The sequence below is a fragment of the Pocillopora damicornis genome, chromosome 12 (assembly GCF_964200805.1).
Source record: "Pocillopora damicornis chromosome 12, jaPocDami1.2, whole genome shotgun sequence".
Taxonomy (NCBI): domain Eukaryota; kingdom Metazoa; phylum Cnidaria; class Anthozoa; order Scleractinia; family Pocilloporidae; genus Pocillopora; species Pocillopora damicornis.
The window spans coordinates 15,878,415-15,906,389 of NC_142681.1; the positions used below are offsets into that span (position 1 = coordinate 15,878,415).

Sequence of the window (27,975 nt, forward strand, 5' to 3'; positions counted from 1 at the left end):
CTGAGAGGAAGCCGACCTCTGCCATGGGGTCTCGAGGATCTCATCTGATTCATACGAGTCATTTGCATCTTCTAAACCCTTTACCTTCCATGAGTGACCAAGAGAGAATTTCTTCTTACAATATCATTTCAATATTAAGCATAGAAGTGATGAGAATAAAGAAAAAGATCAATTAGAGGATTACTAGTTGATCCAATTCTCCAAACTGACGTCTAAACAGTTGTATGGCAGACAGTAAGGAGAATTACTAACGAGTTCTAGGGAGTTAAAGTGTTAACCGTTTGCACCCCTAAGAGTAAATTGCAGTTAATTTCCTCTCACAACATCACTCTCGAATTAACCACTAAGGTCAAGAAAATAACAGCAATGATTACCAACTACAAATGCTCTTGATCGTTAGACAAATTCTCCTTGTCGGCAGCTTAGAGAACGCTATTAATAACATGCATACTGATGTCAGGGTGTAAAGAGTAAAAGCCAGTTTGAAGAACAAGGACTGCAAAATGTTGCCCATACTCATGGCCAAATAGGTACTCAAGATTTCAAGGAAGAAACAAGAGGTCAGAAATAACGTAACGCATTACGTCAAAAGGCAAAATACAAAGAAAAAGTGTAAGGAAATTTTTATTTGATTCGCTACAAACGAAACGATGACGGAGGTTTTACTACATGATATTACAAAATTTATGCTACGACAACTCAAAGTCACTGTTAAGACGTACTTTGACTTAAAGTATATACAAGAACACGGGCTAAAAAACTAGAAAGTGTCACGGTAACCAAGCTCTAAGAAAAAGAAACAAAACTCTTATTTCTCAGATAGTCTGACTACTCGTGCAGAACTTTTTCACAAGGAATAAATTACTCTATCTGCTCAGAGAAAGTCTACATTTCAACGCATGTCCTGACCATCTAAGGCGTGGAAAATATCTATTACAAGAATTTTGGGTTATAGGACACTTAACGGGAGCATTCAGAAAAATTTCACTCCTTTGGAAGACGCCATGAAACCATGACTTTCCAAAGTAAATAGTCCATTCGTGTTAACTTATAACTAAGCCCCTTCTTCAACAGGCAGTAGAGATACAAGCTAAGAAAACATGTCATCTCTATCAGCCCCAATAACTTCTACATCCTCCATGGTGCTGAAGTTGAGGAAGTGTGATGGCCGGTGGACTTCATGGTAGAACTCTTTGGGGTTGGACAACTGCAACTCATAACGCATGTTTGGGGAGTGACGAACGCCTGGAAAGCAGAGAACGGAGAAGACTGTTAGATTTATATATCAGATAGTAAGTCATTTCAAAGTCTCTCTAACGAGCGTCCCCCCCCCCTTCCCCCAACTTCACATCCCACCGCAACAGCTCATCCCAGTTCCCGAAGTAAAAAGGAATTAGGAGCATTGCTTCTCTTCCTATATGCACGCGAAATTCGCTTATTTTAAGGTATCTTGAGAATTATTCCACAAAATTCGAAGAGAAGAATTGTTTGTAAAAAATTCCTTAAACTACAATCAAATATGCCACGTTTTCTTCAATTTGATTCGTTTCGTCGTCAAGAACATGAAGTCAAGCGGTCGTAACTTTCACGATAAGCTGGACTGGATTTGCTCTTTGATTTTTTGAGGTTAATCTCCTTTACCATTTCCCGTTCTTCTCCGATACGATTTAAAATTTTTGCTTTTGAAACAGGAGTGAAATTGGTGAAGTTACTTGGTTAAAAATAATTTAAAAAAGGTTTCTCATATCTTGTGGACACCAATACCACTTCTTGAAACAAAGTGACACTTGATACAACTCACCCATAAAATTGAAGTTCCAGGATCCCTGAGTAGGTACCATGAAGAAACCAAGGAAGCGATCTGACAACAGCATCTGTACTTTCTCGTAGTGAGACGGAAGGTAACCCCTGGGATTGTTCCCTGTATCCTTGTTGTTCCGCCCCCAGTCGTAACCCGAAGGGGTCAGTTTGTAGGCTGTTAGTGAACACGATCCTGGGGTAAAACTGAAAACCAAACCATGGATAAAATGAGTGACGCTTAACCAACGATTCTCACCATTCATCATTTTTCTTACTCTTCACCCACAGAAGACGCTTGGCTCACTCATGCTGACAATAAGCAGGATGTTTTTTTGACATAAAAACATTGCAGGTGGCCTAAACCCCTCATCAAGTGCTGTCGAAACGCCCTGCTCCCCTCTCAAAGATGATTTCTTACTGGCGCTCCCATTTTCCCGTTACGCCACTGATTAATTTAACTGTTCTTGTCTTTCTTAACACTGCTGGGAACTAATCAAGCCTTTGTGACAGGATGATTTAAGGATGGCGAACCTGCTTCGTTGAATAAATTTCGTAAATGATTACCTGCATGTAATGATGACTGTTTTCTCGCCATCCCAAGACGGATTGTCCGCCATGATCTTGGCGTGCGTTGTGACATCTTGTGGAGAAAGCTGTGGAAGTTCATTGGGCTGGGTGTGAACCCACCCTAAGGGTTCCATCTCCTGAAAAAACAAAAACGAAAAAAGTGTTACCGTCGAAACCTTTAACTGAAAACTACCCACATTTTTAGGTAAACAAAAACGTCCACCGAGAAAATACTCGTGAAAAAGCATGCATAAGATCAGATACTTTTTATTTTTTTTTTAAGGGAACTCGTTGAGTAACGGGCTCGACCGCCCCGTTCACGATTTGAGATGTTGGCAGTCCAGAAGTATATATCACCTGACATGCTCTTGAGAGAAATTAGCCATGAGATCATGACTTTTAAGAAGGATGTAAAAACTTTGTTACAAACGTGGAATGGGACAAAACAAAAAAAAGCTAATTTGGATACTTTAACAGCTAAGCCACAAACAACGAGTCGGTGAGCGAAGAGAGCAGAATATTCTCCCGTTAGTTTTCCGATTCAAATTTAGCAGATCTGTGATTTTCACCGCTCTCTTTCACGGAACAAATATTAAGGGATCTAACCTTGAGATAGTCATGCTGTGGTAACATGTTTGGTAAGTGCACCGTCTGGTGTGTGCCCCACTGCGGTACCATCACAATACACCGGATCTCTTTTACCTGTGGGTTATCAGGCGGACTTACTCCGTACAAGTAACCGGCGATCTACAAAACAATACACACCATAAGAATCTTTTGTGGAGAAAAACTGTGAACGTTGAAAATGAACGGCAAGATTTTCCCTTAAGTTGACGAGAACGTGTCGCTTTGACCCTTTCACTCCCAGGAGTGATCAAAACATTATTTCTTCCTACAATATCAATACAGCATCAAGCAAGCAGGTATTGAGAATACCAATACATATCAACTAGGGGACTATCAGTTTATCTGACACCACCTTCTCAGAACAATATGTATAGAAAATGTATGGCAAAAAGTAAGGAGAATTTTCATCTTGATATTGGAAGTGAGGGGGCTAATGAGAGGCTGCTCATGATGATGACCTCTGATTGTTCTTCACGATTACTTCGATCGAAAAGCAGTTTCAAACTGAACAATTCTCTACCTGTGTCCTTAAATCCGAAATCACAATAAACTTCTTCAGAATATTCTTTGGCAGGATGTAGGTAAAGCCAGTTTCTTTGATGTCATCTGATGACACGTAAATGTGGTTGGTTCTCAGATGTAGGTTGGTCGCAGAGATGGCTCTGACACGCCACTCAGTCTTAGACGAGAACGTCTGTGTCTCGTAGTTTGATGTCGTAGAAACGATGATCTCATCTCCGTGGATGTTGGTGGTTCGAGTGGTAGTGGCTGTCAGTTGTGACTGTTCCTTGGTCTGCTTCTCGATTTCGGCTATCTGCTGCCTCTGTTGCGAAGGGGCCGAGATCTCCATTCCAAGGATAATATCACGGATTTCAGACTGTGTCAGGGAAGCTACGTTCACACTAAGAAAAAAGGACAACTTGAGGTCACGAGGCTATCTGATTATGAGAAAACGCAGAGAGTATGCACGAAAGTAAAAAAAATTAAGGAAAAAACCCAAAAATTAGAAACCGTCAACATTCACTTACTTGTTCTTTTTGCCATAGTCAGCTAAGATAAGATCTTTCAGAGCAACCTGTACAACAAACACAACAGTTGGTCACTTTCAAGGAAAATAAGCAATAAAATATCGGAATAAATTATAAATCCAACGGTCGTTCGCTTGATTCATTAGTCTCGTGAAAACATCTATGTAGAAGAACCAACGGACACCTCGCGAGACACAAGACAAAGCGCGCGCGTACGACTGAACCACTCCACACGCGCGTGTGAACGCGAAAAAACACGAAAACATACAGGCCATGCTGACCTAGGTGTTTGGAATCGAATAATACAAAGCTGCATCTACGTACCTCAACTGGCACCCATTCCTCGTCAGTCAGTGTCGGCCAGATGTGATGGGGTTCAGTAATTGTGGTCTTATCCGGTTTAAGGATGACCTTTGTGCGGTCAGCGTTCACGTGCAAGGCTCGGAGAATGAGGATCAGACGGGAGAACGCTGTGTAAGACGAAATAGTCTTCAGCCAATCGTCGTACAGGTTAAACAACACCATCTGCGGCTCTGTAGCTTTCAGAATCATGTCACCTAGCTTCTCAACCTGCGAGATACAAACACGGCTTTAGACAACATTATAATAAGGTGCGTTAGTACACATTTCCCATAGGTTTAAGAAAACAGGAAAGTTAGAGGCTTTCCTAACCTAAGTGCTGCTTTTTATTCAAACAAACCTTCAAACAAGCTTGGAAAGGAAGCTGCAGCTCACTGCCTTTGATAACAATGTTCGGAAAATCCAACAAATGAACCTGATAAATAATAAACCATTTTAGTCAACAACCTCAACACATTCAAACAGCAGCATATTCATGAAAGTGACCAAATTCCAAATCAACATCTTCACTAATTAACAGAGATTTGTAAGAGCACTACAAAAATTTTACTGCACCTCCAGTGGGTCAAGCATGCCTTTTCTTGTAACAATGATCTGTTTAGGTTGTTCTTCTACTGGAAGCGAACGAATCAAGGCCGCTACTTCTTCTGCTGTCTTCCATTTCGCCAGCTAAAGTTTCAAAACACACTTCATTTTAAACAGTCAACGATACTTAAAGGCGTAATTTCATTAAAAATAGTTTGATTTAATTCAGATACCCCTTCCAAGTCTAACCTAAAACTGACTAAAAGACACAAGACACAATAACACGACCTATCTGCCTCACTGCATAAGATTATCTCGTGGAAGACACTGAGTATTTTGAGTCTATCAACGGAAGAGGTGACACCATGACAGTTTTAGGACGACGTACCTGTCCAAGACGCTTCTGTCCCGCCCACACAGAGGTATGAATGATCTTCAGGAAGAGCTGCCCCGTTCGAGGATTGAAAATAAAGATGGCACCGTTGATGGGTTTGGTCGTCAAGTTACCCTCAAATGTCTGAAAGGAAAGAGGTGAAATTGTGAAAGATATTCAAGCGCGCGGTTTTCTTTAGTTATTTTCCCTAAATACAGGTCGCTTTCTTTTAGCTAGATCTAGCTGATAGAAGCTTTTCCTTCGTAAATGGTATCGATCAGTTCTGATAACAAACACAAATAATTCTGATTGAACTGGTCCTGCTTTTCGAGTAGTAGCCAGGCGGTCTCTGCGAGGAAGATTCACGAGATGCGCAATAACTCCGAGAGTCGAATACTTCAGTGCAAAATCATGGTATTGATACTGAGGACACGCTAGAACCATTTCTTTCTGTTCGGCTTGACATTATTAAAGTAAAGCACCCTCAACCCTTAAAATCAGACACTGTTCACCCTCAAAGCGAAGTTCTCGGAATTTGTGCAACTGCTTCTTTGCGCGACAGAAACAAATTCCTGCGGCATAAGACTACTTAACATGTCACAAAATACCTACCTTGTGAATCGTGACTCTGTACACGTTAGTGTCGTCCACAAACCAGATGATCTGGTTGGAGAAGAGTTCTCCGTAGTTCTGCGAAGACAGGTAAGGCTCAGTAGGTTCACTGGAGTACAACTGAAGGCCTTTCCTGATTCTCTCCCTCAGCACATACAAGGCGGGATTGGCTTTCATAATCTTTGCCATGGCCTGTTGGATGAGCGGTTTCACTCCTGGAAACCAGTTACCAAAGGCACTGCAGGAAGTAACAGGAAACGGTTATCAGGAAAAAATGGAAATGGAAATGCAGAAAAAAATAAAAAAAAATAAATTAACTTCAATGTAAAATTTTAGTACAAGGCTTCACTCTAACATTCCTCGTCCAGAAAGTCGAAACATTCCCGCCCACCAGTAGCCCACAGAGCAAGCGTAGTTTTGGCGAGCGAGTGTTCAGTACTTTCTTGGAGAAAATTATAGCCGCCATTTTTTATTTTTACAGCAGCGGACGGCTGGGGAGAGAGAGAAATTTGTTCCAAGGAGGCTGAATGTCAGTAAAAAGGAGGGAGAAGGGAGGGCATGGGGATGGGTCTTCTCGCCTCTCCCCGTCCCCCACTCTCACTGTTCTTCTAACTTTAAATCAATCATGGCCGGTCGAACAAACAATCGTGGGCTCATAACGTTAACTGCCCTTATAAGACGCCTGTGCTGCAGTAGAGTATTGAAGACTACTTCGCAATTTTTCCACTCCTATAAATCTTCCCTCCAAATCTTTCAAGTCTCGTGTTACCTGTGCAGATTATAAGCCAAGTCAATGCCAATTAGCACTCCTGTAGGGGAGGGGTAGATACTCATGTTGTCAGTGGTGTAGTCCAGGTACTTTGCGCGTGCGTATCTCTCGATGTCATGTGAGTCGTAGTCTCCCCAGCGGAGCTGAACGTCGACCCAGTACTTTTGGGTTGTAGTACTGTCCATGATGTCACTGCAAAGAAGAGGTGACAAAAGATCACTTAGTGAAAGAAAAGTAATGGTATGACAACTATCGACTTGGAAAATTTAGCCGGCTTCAACACGATAGCAAAATTTAATTTACTGATTGAAGAAAGGTGTCTAAATATAAAATACAGAAGTAGATGTATAATAGCGAGAAGGAGGTTTTCTGTGAAATAAGACCTGGCTGAGCCAAGCTAAAGAAGACTTGTTTAAGTCATCAGAAGAATCTCATTAAATACTAGCCCTTTTTATATTGCAGACAATTTCCTTCTAAAAAGGAACCAGCCGACTTCTTTAATCAGACGGCAAATCAGCATGGCTTCTACGATTTTTCTACTTCAATAAAGTACACACAGACTTACTTTGAGTCAGCCAAAAGGGAAGGTTTCGACACATTCCACTTGTATGCGGCAAACAATAGGATATCAGCGCATGAACTGTTCATCTTGTATGACTTACGAGGGTGAATGGTCTCTTTCTGTACAGTCTCAATCTCCAAAGCATCCAGTTCTTGGTCAAACACCTTGAGGTATGTTAATGGACATCAGTAAGATACAGCGCAAGGAAGGTTTAAACTTCAAACGTTCTTAACCATACGACCCCCAAGAGTGACTCGCATCTAATTTCTCCTTACAATATCACCCCTGAATCAAGCATTGAGATCACGAGAGTAGAGAAAATGATCACTAACAAGAACAGCTCTTGATTGTCAAACAAATTCTCCTCGTCAGAACCTTAGAAAATGCATGGAAGACAGTATGGAGAAAACACGTACTGATCTTAGGGTATAAAGGGTTAACCCAAAGCTAAATTAAGCATGACGACCAGTAAAAAAAAAGAGCAAAGGTTAAATCAAAATAAAAACAAGTTCACTACCCAAAGCTTTTGGTCTCAGTTGGGATCTGATTGAATGAAAAGGCATTGCGAGTTTTTTAAACCAGTTACAAACGGAAGTAGCCTGCTCCTGGCCCCGGTTGTTTGAAGAGCGGAAAATGCTATCCTCTGGGTTAATCTTATCCGGTGGATAGCACAGTACGCTCCGTGAACACTTGTGTGCTAGATACCAATCTATCCGTGGGATAGCGTTATTCGCCCCTCGAACTATGGATCTCAGTATTACCTGACACAAGTCCATCACAACACTCTCGTGGACTTTCTGCCACAAATGGGCTCTGAAAATCTGAATGAGTGAGATCTTCAATGTTGGAATCTTGCCATGCATAAATATTCCTGTCAGGTCAAGTTGCACCTGGAAACCAACATAAACCTGAAACGCAAAAAAAAAAAAAAAGTAAATTAAAAAATAACTAAATAAATCAATAAAGCAGAGTGGTCGCTTTGTAGTTAAAGTCTTCTTTAAGCCCTGGCCAGGTCACTGCGTCGAGTTTTTTTTAAGCCAGACACTTAACTCTGGCACTTTCTATCTCCATCCAGGAGTGTGACTGGGAACTAACTTAATGTCGGGGAAACTCGGCCATCTACGACTGATTATCATCAGTACAGGAGGAGTGGCAATACTTCTCGTCACTCCACAGTGGCCAGACTTGTGGGTTTTTAGCAGAAAAAAAGTCTCGATACAGCAAGATCGCATATTAAAAATCAACAACATCTGACTTGGAACCCCGAGTAAAGATATGGGTAAGTTTGGTTGAGAAATAATTTGCTGTGGGGGAAAGAAACCCAACAACAACAACAAACAGACTTCGTTCTTTCAGTTCAAGTTTGGACCTTCCCACTATCAAAAAATCCTGGACACACCCCCTGCTTCATTCTACAGAAACCGGAAAAAGGCTTCCGCAGTAATGAGCTACTGAGCTTGTAATAAACCAAGCAAAAATATTTAAAACTAGTCCGTACGAAGCAATATATATATGGCTTACGTTCGCTCTGTTGATAGTCGGTGACCACCAGAGTGTGAATCTTCTGTTGGGAATCTGATTCAAACCAGATCTCTGTGCATTGGTCAGTTTCTTGTACTTCATGGACTCCTCAAACCCACTGGCCTTCTCCCAGAACAGACCCTCCCATGTGGGGAAGTAAGTTCCTTTAAACAGTGTGTGTTCCAGGATTCCTTCCACGCCACCAAGGGCTTGGATCATGTCTGTACGGTAGTTATTCAAGTTCCATAGTTTTCCGTCATGACGCTGATGTGTCCACCAGAATGGATTCTGTTTAAGAACCTGAAAAAGGTGGCACAACGGGGCTTAATAATTTAAGTATAACAAACGGCTTAAAACTTGTGGGTAATGAGGCTTACTTAAGGTTGTTTCAGGGGTGACGCATCTTGAAACAATAAACCCCAAATTAAAAAATTCCTTTAGTAGTACTGGTAGTTAAGTGTCGTAAATCTAGCGAATAAAACTTGTTCTTCACATTTGGTTGGAAAGATTGCTACATGTTCTCTCGACAAGAAGCACCCAGAGTCAGATGGAAGAAAAGTATGACGGTTTCAGAAAAGTAGTTAAAATGAATAGAGACTCGAGTCATTTTTAGTCAGCTTTCACTCTGTTCGGAAAATAAAATATATAAGTTAGTTTACCTGGTACTGCTTGAAGTCTGTTCTCACTCTCCATCCCTTGTCATAGGCGAGCGTGTGTCTGTCCTTCTGAAACAGTGTGTTGATACGGGGGATTCCACGATCCCACGAGTCCTCTAAATCTTCCAAGGTCAATCGCCTAAAGTAAAAAACAAACACAACCTTTAAAGAAGACTTCCTTTAACTGGAATTTCCAGAACAACTAACTGAAGGCTGGCGAAAGAGTGCGGTTAAAAAAATTTCAGTCGACCATTTTTGTACCGTCGGACTTCTACATTGGTCGAAAAAGCTCTCTCCGGTGAAGAGACTCGCGAACAATTAATTTATTATAGCACTCACCTGTTCTGAGCATTGGCTTCTTGCCGTTTTAACGCGTACTCTGCCCACACTCTCTGGGAATCAATGAATTCGCTTTCCCATGGCTGAATGTACCTGTTGTGTTCACAAAAATGAGCAGTACTATTATCGTGTGGTAGTTCATAGAATGGCTTAGGTTTAATTCACGCTGAAAGTGAACTGCGATCCAACTCTCTAAAATCTTGAGCGGGCAAAAACTTCAATTATGCTTAGCTGCAACAAACTCTATTTGTTGGGCAGAGGTTAGAAGGAATGACAATATACTATACCTGTACAAGTTAGGGATCAACTGATCTTTGTCATGACTCATTCCAGATCTAAAGTGAGTAATTCCTACATCGGTCTGTTGTGACCACCTGAAAAGTACAAAAAACAGCACTCCTGGGTTACTACTGTCAAGAAGGAGAATGGAAAAAAAATCCGGATCATTGTGACAGAAAAATAATGACGGGCAAAAATGAGACAACATTGTGCCGGGAAAAACAAGCAAAGAAGCGGAAAACATAAAAGATCAAAACAAAATTCCCAATGGACATATAGTCAAAGGGCAAGAAACTTCTAGTTGTGTGAAACAATTCTCGCACAGAAACCCTCATCTCTCAACAAGCAAATGTTTTGAAAACCCTTGATCACTGCACAACTAAGACTTGATACTCGCCTTGAACCTTCATACTAAAAGTTTTTGACAAACCAGGATCTAGAATTGAGGATTCAGTTTCGAGGGACGGTCATGTTTTATTGGAGTGGTAAATTTATCAGGGTTCATTCTTTACCTGAGATCTGACTGTGGAATGAGGACATGGCCCATGGACAACATACCAAGTCCTCCCAGCTCTTTTGGAGTGTAAAATACAACCGGAGGGAACCGACTAGGCATCTTGGAATTCAGCCCGATCTTGATACGTGTTTGGATCTGGAAGATAAAAACAATTCAATATGAAGAACTACTTTTGAAAAAACCGCTGACAATTCTAAGCAACGAACTTTATGGCCAGTGACAATAATACTTCTTTTAAACTGAAATTTCCACTTGTGAGTACCCAGTCAAAGTATGATATAGTATGAACAATAGTACCTCACAATGTAAATCTCAGTATGTAAGAAATAAAACGATTTACAACTGTAACTGAATACCTTGTTTTCGCATTTCACTAACAAATCCAGCAGCTCTTGAGTGTTGACAACTGACTCCCTGTAATATGTCATCAAACCAATCAAAGCCGTGTTCCATTTGTTCACAATTTTGGTAAACGTAGTTGAACCAGATGCCATTAAGATTTGACGCACTCTGTTGTGGAATCGCTGCTGTGACTCGTCGTCAACCTTGAGGAAGCACTGAGCAGTTCGCTCTTTAGTGACCTGTCATCAAAAAAAATTATGTTATTTTATTTTATTGCATGTTCCAAAACACTTCATTTAAAATCTCTTATAATCCCCTCCATTTTTAGCCATTTTCGTCCTTATTTTTGCCTCGTTTGCGTGTTTTTTCTATCTTACTGAGCTAACAGCTTGAATTCTTCTATGAGTTGAAGGTGTCTAAGTACATCACAGTCTTTGATTCGAATAATCGTGATGCAGTTAGCTCGTTCCAGGCTTTCATTTAGTAAAACGGAGCAAAATAGTAATCCGTGCGAAAGAGCGAAATTGAGGGAGGTCTGGGTCTCCCTCGACCCAAACACGCCGCTTGCTATTTCGCTCTGTTCTATTAGCTGAACAGGCTATGGTGTGGCTCCTACAAATGGGAGATTGTCCGTCTACAAATGAAAAGCTGATTGAGGGCAAGATTCATAAGCAGTCATGTGAAGTGCATACCTCATTTTGCAAGTTCCACACTCCATCCCTGTGAGTGAATTCCTCAAATGTTGTGCGACATTTTGGAAGAATGCGGCATTCAAAGCCACACATGTTAAACAGCAGATTTGGATTGTCTTTACTGTAAACAGACACAAAACTTTCATCCCAGTTAAGTGTTGTCACAGATCTTGGCAAGCGGTTCTTTATGTCCCAGAACACAGCACGCCCAAGATTGACGTCGTGTTTCATGAGCCTCATACGTGCATCCCTTGGCCAGCATTTTCTGTTATTGTAGCCTACGATGTTTTCGTTATTTGGGTCAGGGTGTTCCGTCAGGTAACGCTGGATCAGATCACGGGCTTCATCTGCTGTAAACCTGAAATAAAATTCAAAGTTGCTGTAATACCAATCAAAATTGGCTTTTGAGTTATAAGCAATCTCCTTATTTTGAGGCCTCTGACATCACAAATAATACTCAAAGGTTATTCTAAACTTTAAAAGATTAATAGGATTTGCAAACTTGGCTCTCTAGCATACGTATTTTTCAAGTTGTACTGACATCCTTTACGCATATTGGCAGACCTTAAAATTAGAAATCTTCTTAATTTAACGAGGCTCTTTTTATTTCAGGTATTTCATACCACAAAAACTTACCAAACCTGACAAGTTACAAGATCAAGTAATGCTTAGGGTTTCATAGCTTCTAACCAGCGTCTTGCTTAAATAGGCCCTTGAGACCTACAATCAAGAACATTATGAACAATTACCTGAAGAAAATGTGCACTTTGTCGATGTATCTTGAGTACAATCTGATGGGATGCTGTGACTCTGTCTGTACATCTTGGAAAGTCAAGAAGTCATTTGGCATCTGTGGAGGCCCTGCCATCTCACTCGCTCGCTGCAGACCCAACACCAGAAGATCCATCACCAATCCATAGTATTGCACGATGAATGACGCGAACTGAAGACCACGGATGATGCCATAGGAGTTTGTGTGATTCATGTCCTGTTGAATTAATAGGAAAGCTATCAAGGCAGGGAATGGTTAGAATCCGTGTGTAATCATTGGTTATGTAGTGATTGTCTGAGTAAGGAGTCCTCAGAGGAAACCAACCTTGTAATTAATTACAATGTTGTTCTTTGCCGTCATGTAATCAGCAATGTTGTGATCAACAATCAGACGCAGGAGCCGATTCAGTAACGTCAAATCAATCTTCTCATACATCTTTTCAAAGTTTGACTCCATCATAACATTACATTCTCCTTCAGATGTCTCCCAGACGTCTTGCAAGTTGTTGATTCCTGATAGCAAAGAAAGCAAAGATTTCTATTAGACAGCTTTTATTACTAGGGTATATTTAAGTGAAAATTCTAGACTATTTTCTTCACTTTTTCCAGACTATTACATTATTCTGTTGAGGAGTAATTTTACATTGACGAGACAGGAACGAAACACAAAAGCAACGCATTGCAATCGAAAAATTGCCCCCGGCTAATCTCTCCCTGACTAGTCTCAAATCTTCCGGCGGGCAAAGGAACGTGCATCCTGCAGCGGTAATGACGAAAGCTTGCTCCCAGGCTAGAATGTAAATTTCCATACCTTTTCATGAATTTAGGACTCTCTTTCGCCCCTTTCTCAAATAGCAATGACAAGAAGCAAGCATTTCTTTAATGAGCTTAATGTGAGTGTACATACCTTGGCACCATTTGTATGTAAGGAGTGGAGGAGGTTCAGTGTCAGCTGGTTTGACCCATGGAGGAAACAGACGTCTCTTGTCTGCTTCATACCATAAATATTGGTCTAAGTAGGCATCTGTGATTTTCTCCAATGGCTCAACATCATACACTGGGATAAGATGGCTGTATAAGTCCATGAACTCAATACCAACCTGTAAGTAGTAAAACACCACACCATGAGCTAATTAATTTGCGACTCTCTCAGTTATTTAATTTTTTATTTATTCATTTGTGATATTTAGACAGACTGGCCCAGTTCAGCTATAAAGCTGGTTTAAATGGGGGCCTGTATGAGCAATAACAAGGCCAGACTCCAACACCTGGAGCTACATTCCCTCCTCTTTGGAAGAAGTGCATATGTTCTAAGAGGCACAGAGAAGATGCAGGACACAGAGTCTATCATTCTTTGTCCTTATCTGAGAACAATGTGAATGTCAGACCATTTGCACAAGTCATGGCAAAGGCAGTACATTTTCCTCTGATACTTGAAGACCCTGTGTATTATTTTGGCCTGGGGCTTGAGCCTTCACCCTCCTTTGCAACAGTCTAGCCCTGTAACTGTAAGCTAACCAGGTGGCAGTTTGGCCCAAAAATGGTTGGTGCTTTACCTCTTTAAAGGCTCTCTGTGTTAACAAATGACGCTTGATTCTGCTGAGTGCCTCGTGAGGGTTGTCATATGCTTGTTCAATCAGTCCCAACTCTTCTCTCTGGGACTGGTTCAAACGACTCTTTACACTAAAAGTGATACACAAAATAGAATGTCAAGGAGGAAAATTTCACAAAATTAAACAAACTTTAATCACATGGAATCTGAAGACAAATGCTACACTCATCACACCTGTAGGCTTCCTTGAGTCTCTCCAGAGCTAGAATTAGCAATTTGGTGTCGTGCTTGTAGGAGAGGGGTGGGAAAGGGATTGGTGAGAACCTTCTGCTCTCTAGCCAGTGAACTGTAGTTGTGTAGATTGCAACTGCTTCCTCAGCAGAGATGTAAGGACCATCCTGTCAAACAAGAAAATTTGAGAAATTAGACATTTCTCTTATGAAAAGTTTTAGCTCCATATCCTATTGCTATGAGAAGTTATTCACATTCCTTCTGCATCAAGCAGCCTCTACTTCTCCTGGACATATTGTTTATCTGCAACAGGTAACCTGACAGTTTGCCACATTTCCCTTGGTGTGCTGTTACCATGTATAATTATGGGTGGAGAGAAGCACCAAGATAATGCTCAGAACATTGACCCTCAATCTGAAGGTCCTCATAATGAGAGGGTAAGGTTGTGAAGAAAGTGTGATGCTGTGTCAGTAGGGGGTATTACAAGATAATTTTGTTTTATAAACTGAGTTGATAATGTAAATTGGCCCTGTAGATGGTTTCTAGAGCTGACATTTCCAGTGCTAACCCTTCACCAGATGTACTCTGTCTTCACAGACTCACAATGCTACATGTATGGTATACCAGATAGGGACATGACTACACCAAGGATTTCATTTGAGGAAAAATTAGTACGACATCTGCAATGACCAAATGAACTGACTGAATTCATCGGGTGTGCAGAAATATGCATAGGAGTATAGTCAGTTTTTCACCAGTTAATGGATTGACTCTCTAGCACAATTCTGTGTACTCAGAAGGTAAAAATCTGTTTCAGAAATGTGTTGTTAGAAATGCATTCCCACAATATCCAAAATTATCAGATCTTTCTCAAGGAGAATGCACACCTTCAAGTAGTTATGCTGTCTTTCCTGTTCAGCTTTGAGATAGAGTCTTGTCAGACGTCCAAGATTTTTCTTACAAACAGTTTTATCAACTGTGGCACCACGACGGATACGTTCCCTGTTGTAGTGAGCTGTGTTTGTCCACCAATCAGCCTTGGCTTTGACATACCGCAAAATCATGTTCTCCACTGGTGTTGGAAGGCCAGGCACCTGATGAAACAAAACAATTTGGTCAGCTTTACCACTGAATGGTCAAAAGCAACAATTTACTTTCTCTTCTCCTTGTTTCATTTCTCCTTCCTCTATTTGAACAAATGCAGCAGAAAGGAAGGCTGTGTATTTTGTTCAACAGACTCATTTTTATGAACACATTTTTGCATGCCAGGCTACTTTAGGTCAGTATCTAGACAACTGTTACTGATGGTTTAAGTAGAAGGGGAAAGAAGTATTATTTCTCTTCCTTAAAGGGAACCATACAAAAAGTGTTTTAATACTGTATTTTTGAAATTTTGCTCTGCCACCTTGACAGTTTATCTCCTGCATCAAAGGAGGCATTGTGAAAATTAATTGAACAGTGTCATGCCTAAGAAAACATATCATATAAGAAGTGAGGCTAGAAATAAACTACCCTTATATTCTTCAAAAGTCTACCACTTCTCCCAGAAACAAATAAAACTAAAGCACTTGAACAGTTCCTACCTTCCAAGGAATGTTGGCTTTCCAGCATCTCCAAGCTTCACTCAGATGCTGCAGAATGACTCGGGCCTTGTTCTGCTTAATACCTTCTGGCATCATGTCCAGGATGTCATGCATGACAGCTGCTCGTAACTCCAAATCAAAGTGGCTTTCCACTCTCTGCTTAGTTACTGTTTTGGCCACACCCTTGGAGTGTCTGCCTTCAAACTGCCTAGCTAGGAGGTTACCAAGCCAACGCTCTAAGAGAGGTACAACCCCACGCAGAAAAAATAGCCACACCCTCCAGCCAGGTGCCCAGAATCCACATCCTGGACCTTTCCCAACTGGTCCCTGCAACAAAGATATAACTTTTAAAAATTTTAGAGTGCTAATAGTTAGGATTTGTACCTTTTATTGGAAACGATTTTAAGGACTCTTTCAAGACTTCAAAAATTCACATCAACCCTTCAAACTCTGAGTAGTGACTAAATTTTTCCCCATAATATCAAAATAGCAAGTGATGAGAGTAAAGAAAACATAAATGTAAAATTTCAACCACTTTAATTCAATGCTGAAGTCCACATTTCAGGACTTTCTGCAATCTGCAGCCTTTTAGCTGGACTTTCTAGTCCCGGAAAATTGCATTACAAAATTGCAGGATTGCCCAGGTATTTCAGGACCTTATGAACCCTGAATATCATCTTCAAAGTAATAGTGGTATACTTATTCAATATGGGATAGAGAAAGATACACCACACTTACGGTGTTAAATCTGTAGTAAATGAGATGTTTGATGTCTTTACACATTCTGATTTGTCTCATAAGCTTGTACTTGTATCTGTACATTCCAGTCAACTGACCAACATGAGCAAAGGTGTACTGAAGACCATCAGCCAGCTGTACATAAAATAAAGTTCACTTCACAATCAATACGTGCATTAAAATTGTGCCATATACTTAGTTCAAGTGCTATAATAGTAATGAAAATGGAACTGGAAGTGGCTATTCTAGCCCACTGTTTCCAGATCACATTGAAATTTGGAGTGTTAGCTTTTGTAGGAGGAAAACCAGAGGACCTAGAGAAAAACTCTACGGGCAAGGATGAGAAACAACAACAAACTTGACCCACATGTAACACCAGGTGTGGGTAGCGAACCTGAGCCACAGCATTGAAGGTGAGCCCTTTCACCACTGGGCCACCCCCAAGCAGTTCTGTAAGCTGCCAGGGTTATCAACATTGAAAGTGTGTTGTGGGAGTAAGAGTACAGAGTAAGAGAGATAAGCAACTTTTAAAATGGTGGTTGAGTAAAGAAAGATGTAAAGCAGTTTAATATCATAAGCCAGAGACAGAAATTTTTTTACTCTTCAACCAAATCAGTGAAAAAAGCACCACATCTATCTTTATTATATGATCATGTCTTAAAAGTTAACATCTTGTGCAATCTGTCAATTGAAGAGACAACAGTGTCCTCCTTTTAAGGCAGCAACTGGTAAACATTACTGCCTGTGGTACCTATTATTGTTTTCTAAAATTGCTTGAAATTCTTGAAAATTTAACCAATAAAAGGATTGCTCTACCAGAGCAATCCTTTCTCAACATGTCCTACTCAAAATAAGGGAGAACACAGAGATAACAATTAATTTTCTGGACTTACCTGAAAACTGTCTACATTACCCAGTCTGTACTGCACATGGGCATCTACAACCAGCTTTGTGAGTCGCAGAATCTCCCGACAAAGATGGAAAGCATTTCCAAATCTGGACTTCTTTCTTTCCTTTGTGGTAAGAGTTTTGACTGGTTTCAGATTGAAATTGTAATCCAAATGAAGGTAGTTCAAGTTCTTTCTGTGGATCAGTAGATTCAGCATGTTGTAGCCTTGCCGGCACACTTGGAGACCCACTTCCACCCAATCAAGAGTTGTCGTTTGAAAGAACTTTGTCGCTTTGAAGGATCGGAACAGATATCTAAAAACCACAAAAGAAGAAAATCATATCTCTGTCTGTGTCTTGAACTCAAAATATTGTGAACTCTTGAAATAATTATCAAATGTGAACAATGAAAAAGCCAATCACATATTTTTCACTAAATTGTATGCAGTTACAGTAAGTAGTTTGTAGTTTGTCTCTGTTTACTGATTTTCCATAAAGGATTTAAGGAAAGTGACCTTGTGGGGTGCTTTTAGGATGCGTCTAAAACCTGTTGCAAAGTTGACCACAACAGTGAGGTTTAATTGCTCAATTTCTTGGTTATGAACTTGATACAATGGCAACAGTCAAAATGAATAAGAGTACAAAATTGGACAAATTGTTATATTGCTGCAAACAACCACAGATAAAAAATATAAGCAAGTCTACCTTTTCTTTTGTGCTTTAGGTGGTCTGTGTTTCAGTGCATTCAAAACGTAGCACTTAAGAAGCTTTTGATATGACACTCGCACCTTAACTGGGTGAGCAGATGGACAGTGTTCACGATACCTGTATAAAATTAACAATAAAGGGGACAAGTTTCTAAAGAAAATGTGTTGCTGCATCACTGGGAGAGAATAACAGGGTAATCTAATATTATCAACTGAGTTGAGGACATAAACTGTGAAGAGTTTCAAAGCTGGCAATTTGAGGGCTAGCCCTTCATCAGGCTAATACTAGAAATGTCAGCTTTGAAACTCTTTACAGAGGCCAATTTATGTAATTAACTCAGTTGGTAATACTACATTACCCTGTTATAAATAACAATACTTAAGGTTATACTAGATGTGCAGTATCTCCTATACAATTTCAAAATCCTCCAATCAATAAGCAAGAACAAAAGGCTTGTAACAGTACATCATCCCTTGGACTCTTAAAAGCTGAGGCCTTAAAAAATAATTGACATTTTAATAATTATTTGAGTCCAAAAAAAAAAATTTACCACAAGACAAAACAACCCACACCTGAACACAACATTTACATTTTTGTATTACAGTATGGGAATTCTTACCAAGTCTTCACCAATGGTATATCGATGGCTCGGCGTGTCCTGGCAGATCTTAAACAGAATGGTCTGGGAGCCCAGAGCAAAGCAATACCTTAAAAGATAAACCACCAAAACATTTTACAACTGTAAAAGCAGCCTTTGTAAAACAAATTCTAACAACTTGGGAATTGAAAAATAGTTTTTAGCTAAACAAAAGTAGTGCTAACCATTTGCTGTGTTATCTGTGTACAGTGGTGTATCTTGCAAGAATGGCTGAATATCTTCAGGCAGTTCAAAATCTTCATCATCATCAGGCTGGGGTTCTGTTGTCTAAATCAACAAAACAATAATTATTGATATAAAATTTTCACATACTTCCCTAAGAGTGTGTCACTAGAAATTGTGCTTTTGGTCATTAGACTTTAGTAAGTAACTTCTGTGTAACTTCTTCAAGAAGGTGGGTGCCTAGGACATCCACAGACTTCCACTGGGGCCAATAATAGAGAACTGCCTCCATGGCTGGGGAATCATTACAACCTTACCATGAGCCCCATATCAGACACCATAACACTGATTGCATACGTGGAGGGAAAAAATTGGGAGGGGTGGGCATTGGGGATGCTTCAAAACAGCCACTACTATAAGTGCCCTGAGCTGGGTTGTTCAAAGCTGGGTTAAGATAACCCAGGGTTACTGTGAAATTTGATTTCACAGAAAATCAAGTTTAATTATTTTTGTTTTCTATTTGATTTTTGGATGTTCTAAAAAGAATTGGAAAATTATCTGGAAAAGACTTTTGAATGGAGAAATAAAGAAACCTGGATTTCAATTTAACCCTAGGTCATGGCTAATCAGCCTTTGAACAACTAGATCCAGGACTGCAGAGGAACAGCTGCTGCCAAACTGGTAAAGAACTCCATAGAATTGTTACATTGGCATTACCCAAATTAAAAGAAAATGTGAATTATACAACAATTTTCACTGCAATTTTGTTTTTAGCTTCTCAACAGTCCACTCCATTTTGTTTTAGACAGACCATTTTCGGATGAAAGCAATCATGAAAACAGCTATTGTCAATGATTTTGACCAAGGTTTCCACCTCCTTAGTGGAACTCCTTATTAGAATTCTTGTAAAGAAGTCATCATTAGAGTCACCCAGATGATTACAAAGTGTTTAAGTTTCAAATAGCAAAAAAGCAAAGCAAAGTACCTTGACAGCATGTCTGTGGGCGATTGGATTGACAAGAGGGTCAAAGTAAAATGCTGGTAGATCCGGGTCCTCTGTTTTAATGTAAACAACTGATGGATGATGATACCTGACAAAAAACAAAGACTTGAGTTTGAGATAAATCTCCCTGGTTTATAATTGTGCAACACCAACTGATGAAGCAACATTCACCCATCTTGTATGGCTATCACTTCCAAAGAAAGACACACTATTTGACCACTCATTGCCAGTCTTCCATACGCTTACAGCTTAAAGAATAACCAGACATTTATTAATCTAAGATTACATATATTGTGCCAATAACAAGGTAACTCTCCTTTTTTATTTAAAGCTCACACAGTAGTAACTGTGTTTATGAGGATTATATAACTTCATTGAGGTAACTGAGAATTAAGTTCTGGCATTTTGCATTCTGTTCCTATATTACACATGTGTTTGGATCAAAGAGCAGTCTATAGCTGCTTCATCTATAGACTTGCAGCAGTAACTTGAACCACTTTTTTTTTAGCCACCAATCCAAACAACAATCAACATTCTTTAAGCAATGCTGTTACCCGCATCTGGTGGCAGAGGGTGACAAACATCCAACAAGTTCAAGTACCATTAAGGTTGGCTCATAACAGGAAACAAGACCCTTTAAGATCAGGAGACAACTGATCATGAAGTCAATATCTTTGTGAAAGTAGTATGAAGACAGATTTTTGTATAAAAAAACCAGTCACCCAAATTTCAAAATGATTTAAATTTGTCCATATGATGATGGGGAGAAAATGTGTCACTGCAACTTGATTTGGAAGCAGTTACTCAGTTTTCCAACCTTTGAGTTTCGTGTACAGTAATTTTCATGCATTTAATCCTTCACATCCTTACATCAGTATGCATATTCTCCATACTGCTCTTTATTCATTTCCTCATATGCTGACAGGGAAAACAAGATCTTGTAAGGAGAAACTAGACACTAATCACTCTTAGGGGGTCTAAGGGTTAACCAACTCACCAGGGTAGATGCACTTTGTATGGCAAACTGTTGAACAGATAAGGGAATGCAATTCTGTACTCTGTCCTCACGGGCTGCCGAATGATGATCTTGTTTATGTCATTAAATTCATTCCAGTCTTCGTCGTGGACATTGACATCTCGCACCAAAGGCTCAAATTTTGGTCCTCCAGGAATGGCAACATTCAATGCTTTAGCTGTGAAAAATGCCTTCAGATCATACAAGTAAAAGTAGTTTTTATCTACAAGATCTGTCAGAAGTTGGTTTCCCAGACGATAAAGTGTAGACATGATTGGCAGTGTAATATTCCATTTTCTGTATGAAGATCCATTGACCATTCTAAAAAGAAAGCAGGATGTTATGAAAAAAGTAGTATGGCTTTTCAATTAACCATTTCACACTCAATATCTCATTAGTAATTCTCATTGGAGAATTTGGTATGGTCCAATCAATGATATCCTAACTGATATTTTACTTCTTCAAATCAATTTTCTGCTTGATTTTGTATTGATGTTTTAAAAAGAAATTCTGCATTAGTCATGCATGAGACTTAAAAGGTTAAGTCACAAATCAGAAAAACTACTGATACGTGGGTCTAGAACTACACCTCTGCAGTAGGTCAGGTCACATTCTACAGTTTCCTGTAAGGGAAAGAATCCAACAAACTATACCCAGGGACAGCTACTTCCTTAGGTTTCAGTTCTTACAAAGCCTCTTTCTTTGGAGGATTCATTATAACTATGATAACGGTCGCAAAAATACAAAGTCCTTACTTGGTATCGACCAGGGGATTGTGTTCATAAAACCACTCATAAACACTTCCATCTTCTTCAGGATCCAACTCAATCTGGATCGGCTCAAGAGGTTCAACATCCAGGATGTTATCAGCATAATCCAGAGGAGGTTCCTCATCATCAAATGGGGGAAACCTCATTCTCTTGAAATGCCTCCTGTCTCTCTTCTCACGACGCATCATGATCCACATGGTGCTAAATCAAGGAGTACCATCCAGTTTTACATTTTACGAGTCATGCCAACGAGAGAAATTGAACAAAATAGTCCCTACTCAAGTTGGCATAATTAGCTAAAAATTACCCCAAGCCTTCTTTACATGAAATTTTCCTCCAACCTTTGTAACACTCTTTGATTTAACAAAATTATTTTTTGGTCTTGATACTTTGAAAGTGTTTTGTTCAATAGATTTAACAGTCCCCACCTTGATTGTAATGCTTTAAAGTAAATTAATAACCTTTTCTTACCTACATATAAATATACACCTACACTATAGGGGCAATTATTTAAACACAAAAATGACAGTGCTCCGAACTGCTACCATTTCAGTTCCCATGGCAAATAGAAAAAAATGATGGTAATTAACTTTGTGTTGAAAAGCACTAATTTGGCAATCTCTGCTAAGCAGTCATGTAAAAATATCTAACATTTTTACATAAGTGTAAAACATAAGTTAAATGATTATGGTCTTGAGTTGTGAGATACACCTCTGCATGAAAAATTCCATGATGTTACACAAATTATCCTTCTTGCTTGTTTTTGAGGGAAGCTACAATGTTCCTGGATATTTTCCAAGAGTTTTTGTTTCTTCCCTTTTCTATATATATTTTTTGACAACTATTTATTTAAAGAGACCTTTTAGCTCACTAGAAAGAGACTTGAGCTTGGGCTCAAACTGAAAATTTACATATACTTTTTTGACAAGGCTCTCAAGTAATACTATTTTGAACTTACCCCCACTGGGCCAAATAGACAGGTTCCACAACCCATGGAATCTCATTTACAAATGTGATGGCTCCTGTGATGTGATAAAGAACCTTCACATCTCGAATCTGCTCCCATGGCATGGGCATGTTCTCGAGTAACTTCAGCACTGCATGAGGCATGTATTTCAGTGCACTAAAATTCAAACATAGGAAGTGCATTTATACATGTTATCATTAAGAGAATGTAAGTGTGACAATTTTAACATTGTATAAGTAATATTGCATTCAGGTTGATAACATCAGTTTTCTTACCCTAAATATACTCGCTTATCATGCCGATATTTCCTGCTGGACATGTCACCATGATCTCGAATGATCTTCCTAACATGCTCTGGAGGCATGTCTTCTTTTTGTGCTTCCACAAATCCAAACTTTCTCTTTTCACTGTATCTTTTTGACTGAAGTTGTTGCCATTTTCGTGCTGCAAATATTTTGATACAAAAGCAAATGTATCAGAATTGATGTTTTAAATAAAATGTGGGAACTTACTTGCCCAGTGACAACAATTTTTTGTGTCCTTCACATTCCACCTGATTTTACATGATGCAAGTATGTGATCTTTGTTCAAAGTTCAGTAAAATCATCTGGCAAGAATCTTGACCATTCAATAATCTGACATGGTGAATAATAAAGTAAAAGTCTACATCATGCATTCAAAAGGTTTAGTTGTTGAACATCTTGTAATCTTGTGTTGACCTTCATTAACTACTGTATTGAAATGAGCCAGTTTACAGCCCTAATAGTATTTCAAAAAGAATTAATGGATTACACAGACACTGTGGCTCCAGAAAGAAAGAACCAACAGCGACGCAACAGAAATTCGAATCTTAACAGTAAGTTTCTTATTTGTTGTAATAGTGACACAATGAAATCTGTATGAATGAACCCTGACAATTCAATTTACTCAAAGTTCAGTCAGAGTAATACAACGAAAAAGCAAGACAGCCTTAAAATCAATCTCAATTACTCTTGGAAGAAACACGGGTAATTTTGGGAAACCTTTAAGTGACAGTTGATCACGTTACATAAGTTCACTGATCGAATGTCGGACAACGTGAACATGACGTTAAAGTGAATTTCTGATTAGAATCAAGGGTTATGCATTCGAGCATGCACATTAAGCCAAGGAATTAACTCGTGGAACAGTCACACTACATCACCTTTTTCCTGTAGTTTTTCTTCTGTTATTTCAGCTGGTAACCCTGCAACGGCGGGTTGGCCCCACGCCGCCATGCTGACGGTTTCACTGCAGATGAAAGCCTTCAAACGCAATTGCAAGAGGAAATAGGTTATAACCCGCCAAATAAAAAGCATGGCTTAATTCAAATTTAAACTACAAGACCTTCAATTACCTGAAAAGAAGTTCGCGTTCTTTGCAAATTGGAAGAAAAGCTCGACGCAGACGTTCAAACTACGAAGCATGCATGGCTGTCCGCCATGTTGTGACGTCACAACCCTGCTTCAGAATGAAGTGAGGTACCCCCCAAATACCTTTTCTCCCAGCAAGGCCTGAAAACTCCCACAACTCTCCACGAGCTAATTATTTTGGTAGCGCATGCGTTCAACCCGTCTGCCTTATCCGACGTGGCGTTTGGACAAAAGATAGTTTCATGTGGACCTCTTAATAATTACAGAAAACTGTAGATAAACTTTAGGGACAAATATGGCTTTTATACCTTTATTGTTATGTTCGATGTTACTGGTGCTTCAGTTGGAGAGCTCGTATGGTTATTTTATAACGATAGATGCACACGCAGAGGAGTGTTTTCATGATCAAGTAACATCAGGAACGAAGATGGGGCTTATATTTGAAGTAGCTGAGGGTGGCTTTCTGGATATCGATGTTACGGTAAACATTGAAATTTTAAGCCTATAAATGCTCCAGAAATTTTATTTTTAACCGCGTTAGATATGTTTCAGGGGTAGCTCATGACTCAGAAACAGTAAAATGTGTTCATCCGCAGCGTAAAGAAATTGTAAAAATCGTTTCCTTAATTCTTATTAATCCGAGTGTCATGCAGTGTTGAATTTCTGTAGAACTCTCATAGTCAATGTAAACAGATTCAAGTTCCATGTCTGTTGAACATTTGAGCTCATTTTAATAGGTGACAGTTATAGCTCATCTTCAACTTTCATTAAAAGGAAGTTTTAGTTCAAATATTTGTTATTGCTTACAAGTACACTAATGTTCTCTAGAGAATAGTATATGTGTAGGTGTTGAACCTGGACTCACTGTCAGGTTCATATCCTACAAAACACATTAGCAGTGCTTCTTTTGAGTTTAAACCATACTTACACTGCAAACAAAAACCTTTGAACTGAAATTAATACAAGGACAGCAGAGGTGGACAGGAGTTAGGTTACATGCCTCAATCTCCCCCACAGAAGCTCCAATCAGCACCAAACTGTCAAACTGAGCCTAGCAAAACTAAATTTTGTACTACTATCTCAACCTTAGAACGTTTTGAATCAGCCTTAGTCTCAACAAATATTGACTTTCATTAGTAGTGATTTTGGTAGGTTGATTTGTATCACCAGTGGGAATTATTTAGAACAAGAACATAACATTTAGAAACAACTTAATGAATGTGGAAAGTCACCCTAGAAAGGAATACTTGAGATTCTTCATCAGCTTCAAAAGGATACCTTACCCTTGTTGTATTATAATACACACATGCAGACTTGTCATAAATTTAATCAAGATGTTTTGATGATTGTTTTTTGGACATTACAGATTACTGGTCCAGACCAAAAGGTTATTTACACAGGAGAGAGGGAGACCAATGGAAAGTATGCATTTGCTGCATACATGGATGGCACTTATCATTACTGCTTTAGCAACAAAATGTCTTCAATGACACCAAAAATAGTAAAGTTTTCCATGGATCTGGGAGAGCCACCTAAGGACACCAGTAAAGAAGAAGGTGAGAGGAGTCGATAAAATTGAGAGAATTCAACAATTGCCAGTGGCATGTTACGGGAAAAAAATTGAATAACCATGAAATGGATTAGAACCTGGGTTAGTCACACTTTCATGACTGAATGATCTGCCAACTATGCTTCAGACAATTCGTCACCAAGGTTGTCATTAGAAGCCTGTAGTATGTGGAAACCTGCCAACTGTCACACCATTTTACACCAGCTACCTTACTGATTCTGATCAAAGACAGAAAATATGTCATTTTTGGGCTGATTCAAACATCAATCTCTGGGTAAAGTCAGTTACTCAGATATATCCCAGAATGCTGGAAATCACATCTCAAAAGAGTTTGTGAATATTCCTGGGGCAGCATGCCCCTACATTTCCCCTTATTCAAAGAAAAATATCAATGCTGTGAAGCTGTCTTCCCTCCAACTAACACATGTGTGGTGCACTGAATATGTAAATGTTCCATGTAAAGTTTCCAAGGATTACTAAGATTTTCTTATCTGAGAGTTAAGAATTTTTTATATTATTTTCACAAGGTGCAAATCATGATAAGCTTAGTGAAATGATTGGACAATTGTCTGAGGCAATGACTGGAATGAAACATGAACAGGAATACATGGAAGTTAGAGAAAGAATTCACAGAGCAAGTGAGTATATTGCATCAGGTGAATATTCAGTGGGTTTATTTGTTAGATTTATAATTTTGGTTTCTTTGTATCTTCCTTCTGCAGTCAATGACAACACAAACAGCCGCGTTGTTTGGTGGTCTTTCTTTGAGTCCCTAGTGCTGGTTGCTATGACGCTAGGACAAGTTTTCTACCTCAAACGATTCTTTGAAGTCAGAAGAGTGGTTTAAGTTGTAACATTGATTTTTTAGCAAAATTCAAAAACTGTATTGTACAGAGAGATATGAGGTACAATATTGTGTTCACAAAGTAAAGCAAATTTACTTTTTTCAAAAACCAGTAACAACTGTTTGTATAACACAATTTTCCTTTTCTTTATTGGCTTTTTGATACTTTGCCAATTTAGAAACTTTTGTTTTTTTGTTTTTTTTGAGTCAAGGACTGTCATTTCAAACACTGTTCACTGTAGTGCAACAAACTATACTGATGAATGCTCAGTTGTTATGGAGAGGACAACAATTCCCATTACTGGTATCCCAAAGTGTTCCTTAGATGATTAATTGTGACCCAAAGCTAAGGGGTTTGAATTTTAACCATGATCTGGTTATTTAAACTGGGATAAGCTATCATTAAGTGAAACTGTCTTCCAAACCATTTTCAATTGAGCCAAAATAATGTTGAATGTAACCATTGATTTTCTATGAACTGTGATAATTGCTGTGAAGCTTTCACTAGACATAAACACACATCAACTTCACTCTTATAAAAAAAATATTGGAGTCCATTTTTTGTCTAAAACTGCCTTTTTGGTTTTTGTGCAGACTAGTGTGGTTTAGGATGAAGTTCAGGAAAATTATAAATTATATTGCCCTCAAAAAAGCCACAATGTCAAGAGGACTGCTTCCCTTTAAGCTCTTCCTTTCGGTGAGTACAAATTGTATCAGAGAGACATCTTGAGTAGAAACCAGCCTTTGTCTAAGTGAATCCACAGATCCTTTCTCAACATGTTGTAGAAAGCTTTTGTCTCCTTTTTAACTTACATGTAACTGTTGTTGGAATTAAATAAAGGCAATTGTCATCCTTAAACCCTTGAACCCCTAAGAGTGACTGGCATGTAATTTCTCCTCACAATGTCACCCCTGTATCAAACATAAAGGTCACAAGATTAAGGGAAATGATCAACAACCAAAGAGTTCTTAACTTCCAAACAAATTCTCCTTTTCAGCTCCTTAAGAGATGTATAGAGAACAGTATGGCGAATATGCATACTGATGTTAGGGTGTAGAGGGTTAAGGCTGATTTTTCTGGTTGATATTTGTGGTAGTTATCTTAAAGTATAAATAATCGCATGACTTTGAGAGCAATTTGAGATAAATCGTCTAGCATAAATCTTTGAAAGGCTAACCAAATTGCACAACCTCATTGGGCACATCCAACTTGTAGTCATTGAAAACTGCACATAGCCAGCAGTTAAGGTGTCTTCTTAGGGTGAGTTGAAATTACAAGCTCATGATTGGCCTGCAGTGGGGGTTCCTATGGGTGACCGTTATCACAAAAAATACAAGGATGTTGGGTAAATCAGGAAGCACAATAGTGATCTAGTGGTCAGTTGCAGAATGGAAAACTAAAAACTAAATCTTTTGGCAAAATCACTTTTCTTTCTTTCCTTCTTTCTTTCATTTTTCTGATGATCATATCAGCCAAAGAAAAATAAAGTAAAAGATAGAGAGGACAATTCATAATGAGAAGGTTGTTTTATAATTTCCAATTTCTTTAAGGGGG

General features: G+C 39.2%; 2 protein-coding genes across 2 annotated transcripts; one reads left to right on the forward strand and one right to left on the reverse strand.

Annotated features, from left to right (window-relative positions):
• Window positions 1–608: 608 nt before the first annotated feature.
• LOC113665825 (pre-mRNA-processing-splicing factor 8) lies at window positions 609–24,111 on the reverse strand. Its single transcript, XM_089189605.1, has 40 exons — window positions 23,991–24,111; window positions 23,799–23,898; window positions 22,891–23,059; window positions 22,607–22,771; window positions 21,634–21,849; window positions 20,861–21,199; window positions 19,846–19,951; window positions 18,863–18,965; window positions 18,660–18,747; window positions 18,038–18,157; window positions 17,338–17,647; window positions 16,445–16,579; window positions 15,707–16,033; window positions 15,011–15,217; window positions 14,127–14,290; window positions 13,897–14,023; window positions 13,248–13,440; window positions 12,666–12,853; window positions 12,319–12,557; window positions 11,570–11,927; window positions 10,892–11,116; window positions 10,531–10,670; window positions 10,027–10,113; window positions 9,740–9,832; window positions 9,404–9,539; window positions 8,745–9,044; window positions 7,985–8,131; window positions 7,227–7,387; window positions 6,662–6,853; window positions 5,893–6,130; window positions 5,296–5,424; window positions 4,938–5,051; window positions 4,723–4,797; window positions 4,347–4,592; window positions 4,023–4,069; window positions 3,515–3,896; window positions 2,974–3,114; window positions 2,365–2,504; window positions 1,802–2,004; window positions 609–1,245 (listed from the first exon to the last, which is right to left on the reverse strand). Exons 2-40 carry the CDS (start codon window positions 23,869–23,871, stop codon window positions 1,091–1,093), a joined length of 6,978 nt encoding a protein of 2,325 aa, XP_089045731.1. The 5' UTR covers window positions 23,872–23,898; window positions 23,991–24,111; the 3' UTR covers window positions 609–1,090.
• A 70-nt stretch (window positions 24,112–24,181) lies between these two features.
• LOC113665824 (transmembrane emp24 domain-containing protein) lies at window positions 24,182–27,279 on the forward strand. Its single transcript, XM_027181545.2, has 4 exons — window positions 24,182–24,487; window positions 25,373–25,562; window positions 26,104–26,214; window positions 26,299–27,279. The coding sequence occupies exons 1-4, from the start codon at window positions 24,302–24,304 to the stop codon at window positions 26,421–26,423; spliced, it is 612 nt and encodes a 203-aa protein (XP_027037346.2). The 5' UTR covers window positions 24,182–24,301; the 3' UTR covers window positions 26,424–27,279.
• The last annotated feature ends 696 nt before the right edge of the window (window positions 27,280–27,975 follow it).